This window comes from Neoarius graeffei, chromosome 13 (genome assembly GCF_027579695.1).
Source record: "Neoarius graeffei isolate fNeoGra1 chromosome 13, fNeoGra1.pri, whole genome shotgun sequence".
NCBI lineage: Eukaryota > Metazoa > Chordata > Actinopteri > Siluriformes > Ariidae > Neoarius > Neoarius graeffei.
The window spans coordinates 45,626,660-45,643,047 of NC_083581.1; the positions used below are offsets into that span (position 1 = coordinate 45,626,660).

The 16,388-nt window shown below is 44.2% G+C and overlaps 1 protein-coding gene across 4 annotated transcripts in view; it reads right to left on the bottom strand.

Annotated features, from left to right (window-relative positions):
* The window catches only part of LOC132896778 (sodium/hydrogen exchanger 9B2), a 38,517-nt gene that overhangs the window by 2,656 nt on the left and 19,473 nt on the right, over positions 1 to 16,388 (bottom strand). For all 4 annotated transcript variants that reach the window (XR_009656165.1, XM_060937839.1, XM_060937840.1 and 1 more), the window contains exons 4-9: positions 15,409 to 15,551; positions 14,989 to 15,116; positions 14,315 to 14,490; positions 2,871 to 2,977; positions 390 to 539; positions 16 to 124 (exon numbers count right to left, since the gene is read on the bottom strand). Coding sequence is in view for 3 of the 4 variants with exons in the window: in XM_060937839.1 (XP_060793822.1) it covers positions 16 to 124; positions 390 to 539; positions 2,871 to 2,977; positions 14,315 to 14,490; positions 14,989 to 15,116; positions 15,409 to 15,551 (813 nt within the window). In the remaining variant the exon portion in view is untranslated. The remainder of the gene's footprint in view (positions 1 to 15; positions 125 to 389; positions 540 to 2,870; positions 2,978 to 14,314; positions 14,491 to 14,988; positions 15,117 to 15,408; positions 15,552 to 16,388) is intronic.

A 16,388-nucleotide genomic window follows, 5' to 3' on the forward strand; every position in this document is an offset into this window, starting at 1 on the left:
ATAATACACACTAACCCACAGTATTAGCATTGAGTGTAGAAATTGTAATTTCAGCTCCTATCAGTCCAAAAAGAAGTGGCTGAAAAACATCCCAAAACCTCCCAACAACAGCTGCTACTGGGGCCTGTTAACACACACAAACAAACAATTTTTATAACCTTATGAAGATTCAGCAAGCTATATTTAACATTTTATTTTATGTCACTTTCAGCTAGCTCACCATTCATTTAACCCAATGATTCTATTTAGTACTTTAATTTAGGGAATATTTAGCTATTTGTCTTTATCTAACAAACTCCACTGACAGGTCCTTACATTTAGGGGACTTGTTGAATGACCCGACATAGATAGTACTATGATTTTTTAAAAAAATATATTTTCAAGCTGACCTTATTTTTGCCCCAGCTGATTCCAGCAATGAAGGAGAGAACAAGTGTGCTCAGCCCGCCAGCTCCACCCAGCCCGGCCACGTGACTCACAAACACACTGAACACGGACAAACCCAACAACATGCAGGAGCGCCGCAACACCAGATCAACCTATACACATCATGAAACATACAGGATACCATATACAACAGACTTAAAGAAGTTACAGGTACCTTAACATAGAAGACACTTTAGAAGATGCAACAGTGATCATCTTCTTCTTAAGTTTTATTATGTGATTGGAGGGATATTTTCTCTTTTATTTCCCTTCCATTTGGAGGGATATTTTCTATTCATGGTTCAGTATTTTTCTCTGAAAGTTCACTTAAGTGTTTCCATAAGGATCTTTGTCCTTGGGTATCATATGTAACGTCTTGCCTTATGAGCTGGGTGAGGGCAATTTTGCCCTCATATCTACATAAAATGTATACATTAACAAATATCAGTTGTGCTTTGGAGCTAAAGAGGGTTCACATTTAGTTGGTGTGTGTGCACTCCTTTCCCTGTAGAATATGAATGGTAAGATTCACTGATTCGCACCAGTGCACTGATTTAAATATTCATAATACAACTGACCCAGGGGCGGCACAGTGGTGTAGTGGTTAGCGCTGTCGCCTCACAGCAAGAAGGTCCTGGGTTCGAGCCCCGGGGCTGGCGAGGGCCTTTCTGTGCGGAGTTTGCATGTTCTCCCTGTGTCCGCGTGGGTTTCCTCCGGGTGCTCCGGTTTCCCCCAAAGACATGGAGGTTAGGTTAACTGGTGACTCTAAGCCCATGTTTACATTAGACCGTATCAGCGGATCATCAGGTTAACGTTTTTAAAACGATTAGTGTGCACACAGCAACATCAATACACGATTTGCGTGCACATAGCAACGCCAATACACGGATACGCTCGGCTCCGCAGGCATCCTGTGCTCCAAATCACTCCGCCCTGAACAGCGAGTGCCCTCTGGAGGGTGCGCACTCCGGCCCTGCACAGCTCACACAGCGCGCGAGTGAAGTGCACAAGCCATGATTCGGGACTGAGCCGCTGTGTGTGTGATCCCAGCGCATATCACTTACTACTTGCAAGTGGAAGGATGGCAAGCCTAAAGACAATCATAACTACACAATGGGTAGTATTTGCATCAGTATTTTCATACTTTTATACTCTTTAATGAAAGGTGATACAAGGCGGAAGTCCGCGCCGTTTTTCAGCAGTCGCGTCACATGACCAACGCCAGCGAATCAGGAAGGTGGATGTCACAGTGACGTTGTCCAATGAGACGCCAGCTAGAGCTCAGCACAGCGTATCTGCGTATTCTGAATGTTTACACAGCACCGGAGCTGACACGATCTGGATTGAATACGTGGACGCTGGCGGATTCCCGTTTCCCGGCGTTTCCAGGCAGTTTAATGTAAACAGACAGTGCATCCGCGAAGAAAACGAGACAGATACGGTCTAATGTAAACGTAGCCTAAATTGACCGTAGGTGTGAATGTGAGTGTGAATGGTTGTCTGTGTCTATGTGTCAGCCCTGTGATGACCTGGCGACTTGTCCAGGGTGTACCCCGCCTTTCGCCCGTAGTCAGCTGGGATAGGCTCCAGCTTGCCTGCAACCCTGTAGAAGGATAAAGCGGCTAGAGATAATGAGATGAGATGAGACAACTGACCCAATTTAAAAAAGCGTGCACTGGATTCAATTGGGCATGAAATGCATCATTTCTAACATCTTTGCATTGGTAAAATTCATTTATTAATATATAATTATTAGTAGATGCCCTATGCCTTTATTATTTTGAAATAGATATGTAACAATATATCATGCAATGATAAATTGCAGTACAAATTTATGATGAATCGAATTGTGGAAATAAAAAAAAATGAACCATGATTATCATTGGGCTATGTAGTTTTAGTTTGTCTTAGCTATGATTGTGTTGTTTAGACAGCAGAGGGCACAATAACGTATAACAGAGGGGATGCACATGACGTCACCGTAGGTGGAAGTAACACAGCTCAAATGTCACAATCTAAAATGCGTAAGAATGCTGAAACAAAAGTGTTTTTACTTTCCTGTTACAGAATGGCTGGCTGCTGTTAATTGCACAGGTTACAGTATGCAATGGCCAACCAATGCTGCAGTTGCAATCACATTAGCATTTTCTAGTGGAAATGCATCTCTAGTTACAGCTAATATTTCTCATGTTTCAGTATGGTACAAAACTTATACATGATCCTGTAATGAGGACTGTAGACCACTAGAGTGCAACAAATCTCCATCTTTGTTACTGCTCTCAGTCAATCAGAGCACAGGATACGGGACCTCTATGAGTAGAGTGGTCGAATCTTTTATCAGACATTTTATCATTTAATTTACTATTAGTGTTTGATGGAAAAAAGTCAGACCCTGTGTGGTGTGTGTGTGTGTGTGTGTGTGTGTGTGAGAGAGAGAGAGTTACCTGATCTTCACTAGGGAAGAAATGGATGAGAACACCCAAAATTCCTCCTGCTAGAATCCCAACAACCACCTCCAACAGTCCCTTTGCCAAACTGCCCCATGTCGAGCCTGCAATGTATACACACACACACACACACACACACACACACACACACACACACACACACACACACAGAATGCACTTTGCTGTTTGTACGGTAGGAGCCCTGTTGCAGAAAAACAATCTGTGAAGTCAATTCACACAAATGATTCAAACAAGCAACTCAGTGTTAAGAGTTGGTTCAGAATTCTGACAGCATTAAGCTTCACACCAGTGATTCCAAGTTCTGAGTCATCTCATCCAAACAACTCACCCAAATCATAAATGATTTAGTGTTTATAATGGGGTTAAAGGCAGAGTGGGGTTAAAGGCAGACTGCTAACCTCCTAGCGGTTTTCCCTGGGCAACGGCTGCTGCAATGTAGCCTGGGCCCACCCATCCTAAGCGTGACGCAACACAAGGGCCTATTGCGAGCTTAGTCTGGCCAGGCAAGCTATCTACAGCTCTTCCAAGCTCCCGAAATATCGGGAACCAATCAACTTTGAGCATCTCCAACGGCCCTGGGTAGAGGCATGTTCAAGGCACTGACGTAGTAGAACTGCGACCGGAAGCCATAGATTGTTTACAGAATCTATGCCGGAAGCGCTTCATTCACGCTTCCGCATCTATTACGCATAGATGCTGTATTGAAAGCATTCAATGGGAAGTTCTCATTGAAAACGGAGCAAAGAGCAGCCCTGGAGGTATTTATTGAAAGAAAGGACGTTTTCGCCTTGCTCCCGACCGGCTTCGGTAAGAGTTTAATCTACCAGATAGCCCCGTTGCGTCGCATACGTCAGAGGAAAGAGTGATGTGATTGGTTTAAGCTTCATCACAGCCTTTTCTGGCTTCGACCAGTAGCAAACTGAGGCATTTCAGGGAGGCGGGTCAACCACGGGCCAGACCAATAGCTCGTAGAGCTTTGAAGTCGTGTTAGCCAGGCTAGCTGCAATGACCCTGGGCTGCGATACCATCGGGGGAGGGGCGGAGAACTAGCAGGTTTGCCTGCAAAGGCTCTCCCCGCTCCTGGCAAGTTCAACCATGGTGGGACGGTTCCCAGGGGAGCTGCTGCTGGCAAATAGCACCTGCACTGCCTCAGCCCCTGATGGGTGGTTTATAAATCCAGCCGAGGTTGTGTGATGGGTTAGCAATCCCCCACATAAAACAAACCTGCTACGAAACCTCGCATATGGAACCCAAACTGGACTGACCCCAATGGAACCCCGACCATGGACCGGATGGACCTACGAGTTAAGCCTAACGGAACTGCAACAATAAGAGTTGCAACCTGGAATGTACTGTCCATGAAAAGGGAAGGATCAGCAGAGCTGGTCGCCAATGAACTGGCATGCCTGAGCATCGCAGTAGCAGGTCTTACAGAAGTACGCTGGCCTGGATCCAGCACATATGTAGCAAATGACTACAACTTCCTTTGGTCAGGCAGGGATGACGGCCAACATCGCCGAGGGGTTGCACTTGCCCTAGCTCCACCTGCCTTCCGAGCACTAGTCCACTGGAAACCAGTGAACAACAGACTGCTCCTTGCCCGCCTACGCCACAGCCATGGCAGAATTTCCATCATTGTAGCCTACGCCCCAACCAACATGGCAGCAGACGAGGAAAAGGACAAGTTTTTCACCTAGTTATCATCGCTTATGACTGACATCTCCAAACACGACATCATTTGGATCCTTGGTGACCTCAACGCTGCAATCGGGCCCGATAGAGCCGGGTTTGAGAGCGCCCTAGGCCCCCATGGAACTGGCACCTGCAACAACAATGGCATGAGACTCCTAGAGTTCTGTTCCAACTTTTGCCTACGAACAGAGCGCTCCTTCTTCCAGCACAAGCTCATACACAGCGTGACCTGGATCAACAACAATGGCCACACAAGGAAAGAACTGGACCACATCTTTACCAGCTGGCACACCTCAACAGATTGCCATGTCTACTGCAGTGCCGATCTGGGAAACTCCGACCACAGGCTGCTCGCCATGACAGTCTGTCTTCGACTGAAAAGGAACCACACCACCAAAGCACAGTGCAAGGTCGACATCTCCAAACTGCGGTCTCCTGAAGTCGCAGCCCACTTCCAGCTGGACCTTCACAACTGCTTCGCCACCCTGCCTACAGACCCAGATGAGGACAACCCAGAGAAGCTCTGGAACAACCTCAAGCAAAGCATCACCACTGCTGCAGCCAAGGTGCTTGGGCACAAGAGAACGAAGAAGAGGAAGGACTTCCTGTCAGAGGAAACTCTCAGTGTTGTGGAGGCAAGAAGAGCAGCAAGACTGGCAGGAAACCGCAGGGAGTGCAGACGTCTTAACACCAAACACAACAAGCTGCTCCACAAGGACAAGCTGAACTGGCTCGACAATCTAGCAGAAGAAGGGTGGCTGCCCGTAGAGGCAACCAAGGCTTCCTGTACAGGACCTTAAGGACCCTCTCTGGGAAGATATCACCACCTAGCGCCTGCGTGAGAGCCATGGATGGGACCATCCCAGATACTCCAGATCAACAGATGGCGTGGTGGAGGGAGCATTTTCAGAGTTTGCTCAACCGTCCAGTGCCACCACCCCACCCCCACCCCCCAGCTGGAAGAACTAGCTGCCTTGGCCAGGGAGGATGATTCTGTCCCTACTGGTCCCCCCACTCTAGCTGAAGTGGTCAAGGCCATACAGAAACTGAAACCTGGCCGGGCCGCAGGTGCTGACGGAATCGCCCCAGAGTTGCTGCTGCATGGTGGACCCATAGTAGCAGGTCAGCTCCAACAACTGTTTACCACCATCTGGAGTAATGAGACCATCCCGGCAGACTGGCTGCATGGTGTCATCCTTCCCTTCTGGAAGAAGGGGCCCAAAGACCTCTGCAGCAACTACAGAGGGATCACCCTGCTGAGCGTCCCAGGGAAGGTGTTTGCCAACATCATCCTCACGAGACTGCGCCCACTTCTCATCTGCAAGCAGAGAAAGGAGCAGAGTGGCTTCACACCAGGTCGCGCCACAGTGGACAGAATCCTGACCCTCTGGCTGAGAAAAGAAGGGAGTTCAACTTCCGGGTGATGCTATGGAGTAGACAGACGCGTAGACTTGCAGCTCCACCAGACCCGTTAATAAATAGCCATTAAAGTAACAAAAAAGATAAATGAGTACCAGACTGCAGGAAAAGGTTGCTAAAGGAATGAGTTCCAGTCAGAAAACAGGCAAGAAAGACTTGAAAGTCGGTAAAAATGACGACATTATAATAGCTTCCAAGCAGCTAACGTTAGCCGAAGCGACACCACTGAAATCAGCCAGTGACGCTGGCGGGGAATCGGCGATGCTAGCGGAGCTGAGGAAACTTCGTCAGGAGAACAGTGACTCCTTTCGGGATTTGAAAACCTCTGTCTACCAAGTAGAGTCATCCATGGAGGAATTAAAACAATGAACTGAGAGGCTAGACAGAAGATTGACCGACGCCGAGAGCAGAGTGAGTACAACGGAAGACAGAAGTATACGTCAGGAGAGGGCACTGGGCTACCTGTTGCAGAGAGAGGCTAATCTCACTGCCAAATGTGATGACATGGAAAACAGACTCCGCCGCAACAACATCAGACTGTATGGAGTTCCAGAGGGTACGGAGAAGGATGACATGGTATCTTTTCTAACAGACTTTCTGAGTACTTCGTTAGAGTTTCAAGGAGAAGTCGACATTAAACTAGAGAGAGTGCACAGAGCGCTCGGTCCGAAGCCCAAAGCCGCAGTTGCACCACCAAGATCCATTATAGCTCGGTTTCTGGACTTTAATGTGAAACAAAAGGTGCTGCTGCAGGCTTGGAAGCAGAGAAATGTTCAGTTCCAAGAGCATACGATTTATTTTGACCATGACTACTCGCCCGACCTGCAGAGGAAAAGGAAGAAAGTCAGAGAGGTTATTAAAAAGCTAAAAGAAAAGAACATCAGAGCTCAGTCTCCATACCCAGCCCAGCTAAGACTCTTCTTGGATGGTGGCACAAAACTGTTCCCCTCACTCCTGGAGGCACAGTCAACACTGAAAGAACTTGGCATCGAAACAGCAATGGAGGACCGAGAAATGTACAAAAGGGAGCTGACACAAGAGGGATGGACAATACAGCAGAACCGGAGGAAGAACCAATAGCTGAATCCAGTGGAGATCAGAGCCATCATTCAGGGTGACATCAGAGAGGCGAGAGTCGCTGGTAGTGAGTAAAGATGAAAACACCATAAGATTAGACCTGTGATGAATGATGACAAAAAACACTTGGAGACTCGACTGGTGATGATCAAAAATAATAATAATAAATAATAGCAACAGAAAGAAAGAGTCACTATGGGACTGGACTTGTGAGGAAGAAGAAAAGGAAAGAGACACTAAGAGATTGGTCCTGCTGGGAATAAGGTTAAAACGGGGACAACCTGAGATGAAACAGGACCATCGTTTATCATAAATTACTGATTGGAAATAACTGATTCAGGCTATAGTATTATTATAAAAAAATAAGCTGAGTATTAGGGTCGGGGTGGGATGGGGGGATATGATCACCATCTAATATGAGGCGAACTTTGCTATCGTGGCGACATGAGGCCATCTCTGGGACAACCTGGTGGACCGTCGCTATTGCACTTTGTGCACTCTACCCAGAGAGACCTTTCTCTCTGCCCAGTGAAGATCGGGAGTGGAGATCCCCTGAGTCTGTTTGTAAGGCTAGGACTCTGTTCATTTAATTTCAGGGGCAATCCACGGGAGTACTGGAAGTTCACAGTTGTTTTTCATGTTCAAAAAAATAATTCTCTCTCTTTGTTATGAATGTTCTGTGTCTCTTGGCAAACAATATCATCAAGGTAGCTACGGCTTATGGTTTTATCTTGATCTCAGTTATTATGGTACGGTTGAATGAAAAAAATACTATCAGAGTATTAAAACAACAGGTTTCTATAAAAATACTTTAAGTTACAAAAATGGACAAGTTGACGGGAGTGAGTTACAATATAAATGGAGTTAATCATCCCATAAAGAGAAAGAAAATTATGAACCAGTTGAAAAGATTGAACTGTTCAATCGCATTACTTCAGGAGACCCACCTTCATGATATAGAACACAAAAAGCTTAGGAGGGAATGGGTAGGGCAGATTTTCAGTGCTTCATGTGAAAAGGGTAAAAAAAGAGGAGTTGCAATTCTGTGTCATAGATCACTAGGTTTTACTTCAGAGAACACGTACGAAGACAAGAAGGGGCGCTACATTTTGGTTACGGGTACAATCAGAGGGGTTAAGGTGTCCTTTTTAAACATTTACGCTCCAAATGAAGATGACCCCAACTTCTTTAAAGAAATCACAGTTCTTTTAACCACTTAGGCTGAAAGATTCATCATAGTGGGAGGGAATTTTAATTGTGTTGAACCAAAAGTTAGATAAACATCCTTTTGAACAGGGACCTATACTACAGAAAACTAAGGTATTGCGCAATATGATTGAGGAACTGGGGATGGTAGATGTATGGTGTCAAAAACACACCAACGAGCGTGATTATACTTTTTTTTCAAAGGTTCACAAAAGTTACTCCGGAATAGATTTTTTTTGTGTTAAAAAGAGATGCCTATAAAGTTATAGACTGCCATATTGAACCCATAACAATATCAGATCATGGTCCAGTGGTTACGTATGTCAATAAATTTAGTGAACGAAAAACAACCTAAACAATGGAGAATGAATGTTTCACTTCTGAATCACCCAGAGATAATTCAACAAACATTAAATGCACAGACAAACATTAAATGATTTATTGACATACAAGGCGGAGGGTGCATTAAGTTTTGCCAACCAAAAATATTATGAATCAGAAAATAGGGCCAGCAGGCTATTAGCATTTCAACTGTGCAAGGCACAAGCAGATTGCACGGTGGCAAGGATAGTGAATCCTGTTACTAAAAAAACATTGTCCCACCCTAAAGACATAGCTGAAGCTTTTTCTGTCTACCATGAGACACTTTATGACTCAAAGGTGTCAGACAACAAAATAGAGAAGATTAAAACCATATTAGAAAAAATTAAGTTACCCAAATTAATTGAAAATGATTCCAAAGCAATGAGAGAACCAATCACAAGAAAGGAAATTGAGGAAACCATAAAAAATCTAAAGAACAATAAGGTGCCGGGAGTAGATGGATACCCAGGTGAATTCTATAAGCGTTTTCAAGGTGAGGTTACACCCCTCTTACAAAGAGTATTTAATTATTCCCTTACAAAGAATGACCTCCCAAAATCTTGGTCCGAAGCAATAATATCCATAATCCCCAATGAAGGCAAAGACCCTACAAACTGTTCCTCTTACAGACCAATAAGTTTGCTCTGCTGCAACGTGAAAATTTTAACCGCAATATTGGCAAAGCGTATTCAAAAGTGTATACATACAATAATCAAACCAGACCAAACTGGGCTTATACCAGGTCGTCAAGGGATAAACAATATTAGGAGAACTCTAAACGTGATTTCAGTGGCGAAACAAAAACAGGAACCCTCAGTGCTTCTCAGCCTAGATGCTGAAAAAGCATTCTATAGGGTGGATTGGAACTATTTGGAACACACATTGGAAAAAATGGGATTCCATCCAGATTTCATCAATTGGATTGGGATGTTATATTCAGGACCCATGTCAAAAGTGCAGGTACATCAAGGAGCTTTGGCTTGAAAAGAGGAACTAGACAGGGATGTCCCCTCTCGCCCTTACTATTTGCTATTCGTATCGAACCCTTAGCAGAAATTATACGAGTAGACCCTAGAATTCATGGAGTTTCAATTGGTGGAGTGACTCATAAAATCTCATTATATGCGGATGATGTTATTCTGTATATTACTGACCCCTTGAATTCAATTCCAGTGCTTTTAACCTGTTTAGGGGAATTTGGGGAAATATCAGGTTACAAAATTAACGAAACAAAATCAGAGGCCATGATGTTAGTAGGCAAGTGGCCTACAAAGTTAGATAAAAAAGTTACATTTAATTTTTCTGAAAGGGGATTCAGATATTTAGGCATAATGATTACAACACAAACCTCACAGCTATTTAATGTAAATTATGGCAGATTAATCACACAAATAAAATCAGACTTGACTCGATGGGAGATTCTCCCTCTGTCTCTCTTAGGTAGAACTGAAACAGTCAGGATGAATATACTTCCTCGATTGACATATCTCTTCCAGTCGCTGCCTATTTGGATACCAGCTTCTAATCTCAAAATGTGGGATAAAATGATTTCTGCTTTTATTTGGCAAAAGCGAAAGCTTAGAATTAGACAGAAGTCACTATTTAGCCCAAAGGGAAAAGGCGGTCTTAGCTTGCCTAATTTGAAGTTATACTATTGGGCAGCGCAACTACGTAGTATGGTTGAATGGGTTGTTCATGACGAGGAAACAAACTGAATTGGTTTAGAGAGCCATGCGTGCCCGCTAGTACCTCTTGAGACGATGCCGTTTATGGAACAAAAAAATGGAGAGATTAAAAAATTGATAATGAATGGATTATTTGTACGCACAGGGTTTGGTCTCTGGTGAGGAAAAAAATAGGTGCACCTTTAACAATATCATGTGCAGTAAGAATAGCTAAGATTGTTGATTTTTTGCCAAATAAGTTGGATGCTGGGTTCCAGATCTGGGCAGGGAAAGGGCTAATAACTATAAACCAGATGTTTGAGGGACAAACACTTAAATCATTTAAGCAACTACAAGATAAATATGGATTGTGTTCTAAGGATTTCTATAGGTATTTACAATTAAGGGATTATTTTTTGTTGCACACTGAATGGAACACTTTGAAACAACAACCATCACCTTTAGAAAATTTTCTGGTAAAATGTATAGAGGAGAATAATAAGAGGAAGATAGTATCTAATATATGCAAACATTTACAAACACATTTTGCAGGAAACTCTTTAGATATAAAGGAAAAATGGGAACTGGAAATGAATGTTGTTATTGAAGATGAAGAGTGGGAGGTGGTGTGTGGACAGGGTCATAAAATCACTCATAGTCCAGTGTGGAAGGAATTCAATTGGAAATTAAGAATGAGATACTTCAAGACCAAGGCCGGATTAACTATATGGGCCTGCGGCACAGAGCCCAGGGGCACCAACCACTCACAGCCAGTGGGGGGGGCACCACATGACAGAAACTTTAAAAATATTTTTCGTGAATGTTTGTACACTTAAAATGGTTATACACTTGACATTGTTAAATAGTCATACATAATTCATTATGAACACTAATTTCATAAGAACAACAACAATAATCATAATTCTGAGCAAGAGTGGCCTATGTGACCATTAACCCCCCTTTCCTCAACCTGTCAGTTGAGCCAGTCCACCTACGGTGAAATGTATCAATTTTTTTAAAACCGCGGTAGAAATGAAAAATGGACAGAAATCAATTGAGTGGTTGTGCGAAGAGAAAATTAAAAAAAGAGAAAGATTCCAGGCGTGTAGCTGCAATTAAAAATGTTCCAGTGTTAGATCGTTTTTTTTAATAAAAACATCGACAACTGCTGTCACTACCAGCGCTGAAGCCGAAGCTAGTGAAATCAGCGATGCTAGTGAGGGAGATGGTCCTGCTAGCACTAGCCGGGGAGATGCTACAACCACAGCCAGTGTTAGCCGAGGGGTCGGCGACGACGAGGATCCCCTTGAGACATACAAATATATGCTGCTCATTTTTGAATAAGACATTTCAATATGCCTACATGCATATCGTTGGTTGTTTTCAGTGAATTTGATGGGCTGATGTAGCCTACTTAATAAATTTTCAATGAGGAAGAATGACCTTGTTTATGTGTACTATTGTTTATGTATATGCTACTATTTTTGACAGCAAAGGGCAAGGTTTGTGAGTGTGTGCAGGAGGTTACTGAACTCGTGTGCGCAGTGTGTGTGTGTGTGTGGGGGGGGGGGGGGGGGGGGGCACTTGAGGTATAGTGCCCAGGGGCACCGCATTGGCTTAATACGGCACTGTTCAAGACACCTTCCACTACATCAAAATATGACAAAAATAATTCAAATTTATGCTGGAGGAAATGTAAACAGATCGGGGACCACACACATTTTCTGGGATTGCCCGATATTGATTCCATTTTGGCAAGGGATCCAAGCAGAAATTCAAAACATTCTGAAACTAAATTTACCACTGAATCCATTACAATATATACTGGGTTTGACTCCAGGGGAAGATATAGGGAAGAGGAAAGTCCAACTATTACAGATTCTCTTACTTGTGGCTAGGAAAATGATAACCCTGTCCTGGCTCAAGCCTCTGCCTCCCACCCTTCAACGATGGCGAGAGAGACTAAAGAATGTTTATTTAATGGAGAAGATAACTGCAAAACTTCATGTAAAAATGGATTTGTTTTTGGTTTTGTGGGCCCCTGTCATTTCTCATTTTGGATGGACAGATAGATGAATTGGTAACAGCTGGTCGTGAGAAATAAGGTGTTTTTTGTTGTTGTTTTGTGGAGGTCTCCTGTCGGGTGTACTTTCTCCCCCCTATTCGGGGCTTAGTTTTGTGGGATGTCCATTTGTGAAGTAGATCTTGAATTGGGTTTGTAGGTTTGCTGAGATACCAATTGTTCCTTGTCTGTTGTGTTTTGTTTTCAGTGTATTGTTTTGTGTTATTTTTATATGCATAATCTCAAATAAAGAATGTTCAAAAAAAAAAAGAAGGGAGTTCAGGAAACCTCTCTATGCAGCCTGCGTGGACCTGAAATAAGCCTTTGATTCTGTGGACAGACCAGCCCTTTGGAAGATCCTCAAGATCCTTGGCGTCCCGGTCAAGCTGCTAAACCTTCTCTCTCTCCTCTACTCCGACACCTCCTCCTGTATGAGAGTAAACGGGCTGCTGTCAGACAACTTCAACATCAACAGCGGCATCCACCAGGGCTGTGTCTTGGCCCTGACAGTCTTCAACACAGCCATCGACTATGTAATGGGGAGAACTGTGGCCCAGTGTGCCTGCGGTGCTAGCTTTGGCAATGTTACCATCACAGACTTGGATTATGCAGACGATGTAGCAATACTGGCCGAAGTCATGGAAGCCCTCCAACTTCCCCTGCAGGCCATGGATATGGAAACCCAACTGCTTACCCTGTTGGTCAGCTGGGAAAAAACCAAGGTCCTCAATGACTACGAGACACCCCAAGGAGGACTGGTGATTAACTCCCACCCCATTGAAGCTGTCGACAGATTTTGCTACCTCGGAGGCACGATAACATCTGACTGCAAGAGCGACTCTTACATCCAGCTCCACATTGGTCGTGCCGCCTCTGTGATGGCAAGCCTTGACAGTGTATGGTCCAACAGGAAACTCTCGGTCCAAACTAATATCAGGCTGTATAACAGCCTTGTGCTGTCCATCCTCATGTATGAAGCCAAGACCTGGACTCTAACAGCTGCCCAGGAACACCGCCTGGATGCCTTCGACACCAAGTGCCAATGAAGGATCTTGGGGATCAGGTGGCACAACCACGTTTCCAGTGCCACCCTGCATGAGATCACCAACCAGCCTCCACTGTCCAACAAGATCCACTCGGCCCGTCTTCGCCTATTCGGCCACATCGCCAGGGCGGAGCCACCCCTGGAACCAGCCGCCCTACTGAGGAAACCCACCCCCACCACCTGCTCCCGTCTCAGAGGCCGACCCAGATGCACATGGTCCGACCAGCTGAGCGACGACCTGCAGGCTGCTGGCCTCAACATCACCACCGCCTGGGAGGCTGCCAGGAACAGATCCGCCTGGAGAGCCATATGCAGAGGCGCCACGCTCCCTTCGGGAGCATGCGGAGCTGAGTGAGTGAGTGAGTGAGTGAGTGAGTGAGTGAGTGAGTGAGTGAGTGAGTGAGTGAGTTTATAATATCTGTGGAGTTGACTTACAAAAATGATTCTGTGTTTATAGTCAACTCAAACATACAATTCAATTCTTAGAAAGTTTGTGGAGTTGATGTACAAAAAAACTCAATGCTCTGAGTTGACTCACACAATCAGCTGAGTGTCCCCCCCCCCCCCCCCCCAAAAAAAAAGCCACAGTGTTCACTGCTGTTTCAAACAAACAATTCAGTCCTGATAGACAAATGACTCAATTTGGCATCACTGGGTGTTTAAAAGTCTCAATGTTCAAAGTTGACTCAGTCAAACAATCAGTTGTTATACAGTAGTCTGTGGTATTAACTCACACAAACAACTCTATGTTCAGTCTTACAAATGACTCAGTGTTCAAATAACTCAGAATTTTGAATCCAACTTTAATACATTTGTACAGAGAATAAAGTTTGAAGTGTGTGTGTGTGTGTGTGTGTGTGTGTGTGTGTGTGTGTGTGTGTGTGTGTGTTACCCGTGCCGAATGCCATCCCAAGGCAGGTGGTGAATCCGGTAATAGCAAGGATGTCATCAAAGCTTCCTGATGCCATGAGGAGTGACGGGATTCCCTTCTGAACCCCAAAACCCTCAGCCTGCAAGAGCAGCATGGAGGGAACAACGACTGCAGGAGAGACAGCAGCTAGCACAAACCTACACACACACACACACACACACACACACACACAGACACACAGTGCACATATATGTTATTAATCAGACAAATAATACACAAATATGACACACTGACACATCTATGATCTACAGTTGGGTCCATAAATATTTGGACCCAGTTTTTGTAATTTTGCTTCTGCAAGCCACCACAATGGATTTGAAATGAAGCAATCAAGGTCTGATTGAAGTGTAGAATTGCAGACTTAATTCAAGGCAATTAACAAAAATAATTCATTAACTGCAACAATGTCTGTTGTTAAAAGCGCTATACAAATAAACTTGACTTGACTTTTAAAGGTGGCTATTAATGGGATGTTGTTTACATCTACTGGCAGTATATGACCCACTAAGAAAGCTGTAAACACATTATACGTGTGAACACATTGACGTCATTGACCTCACTTTTCAAAACAAACTGACACCTGTGCATCCAAGTGAGTGTGTGTGTGCATACGTGCATGCGTGTGTGCGTGTTACCCAAGAATAAAGCCCCAAATCCAAGGGAGGCCCATGAGGAAGTGGGACACTACAGCAACAGTACAGGCTTCAACAGTGCAGGGAATTACAGCCACCCTCAAACACACCATCTTCAACTTTCTCAGAGCCTACACACACACACACAAACACACACACACACACACACACACACACACACACACACACACACACACACACACACACACACACACAGTGGTTGCAAAATCTGCAACCAGAAATGATAGAAACCAGTACTATCGGATCTAAAAATGAAAGCAAAACATTAAAAAAAACTTTTTAAAAAATTGACATTCTTAAATATGAATTTCGAAAATAAAATTACAAAAAACCAAACAAACCTATAATCACACACACACACACACACACACACACACACACACACACACACAATATGCATACAGCAGGGTTCAGCCCGAGCCCAGCTCTGGTGAGGATGATGGCGAGAGCGATGCTGCGCAATGATGAAGACCATTTTTGATCGATAAACACAGCCTTTTCCACATATGGGACATTACGCAGCACCAAACCCATCAGCAGCATTCCTAAAACACACACACAGTGTTACACAAGTATAACTTTATGCACTGCAGAATTCACAACAGAAGTGCAGATGTGTATAATGGAATATGATTAAATTTATACTGCAGTGTTTCCCACACATTGACGAGACTATGGCGCCCCGCCATAGTCTAATTTGGGCCGCCATAGTCTCAGTCCGCACCCGCCCACATGCACACGCACGCACGGCGATACTGACGCACCCGGCCTGACATTGCGTGCGTTGCCTATCTGAGACAGCGTGAGGAGACAACTCTGATAAGCTACATCCTGTCTGCATCTACATGTTAAGGTAAGTTTATACAACTTTATGTAGCCTTTGACACGATTGAGAAGGTGACATTTAGGCTACGCTATTGTGCTTCATAGGCGTATGGAGCGCGCATTGATGGATGACGTTAAGTGTATTGTTTCAGTAAAATTACTTTGTCCATTTCGTACTGGCAAACCTACCTTTTCTGTAAGGCAACAGTAGGCTATTTTGAGGCAATATTAGTTAGCCCTACGTAGTTATCTAATTCGTCAAATTAACTTTATCATCCTACCAGGATCAGGTCGTTTCCAAATTCACCGGCGAAGTGCTTCCCGCTTGACATTGTATGTGCACAGTCTATCCAAGTGATGGAGACGTGAAGTGACAGCAGTGATAAACTAATCTAGGTCTGCATGTACATGTTAAAAGGGAAAAGTAGTCTATTCTAACAGAGAGCGAACTTCAATGCCATTTTTGAGAATTAGTGCTAGTAGCCTTAACGCGATTTGTTACTGGTGAGACGGAAGACGTTAAATTATTTTTAGCCTTTTCTAATAGGCTACCTTCT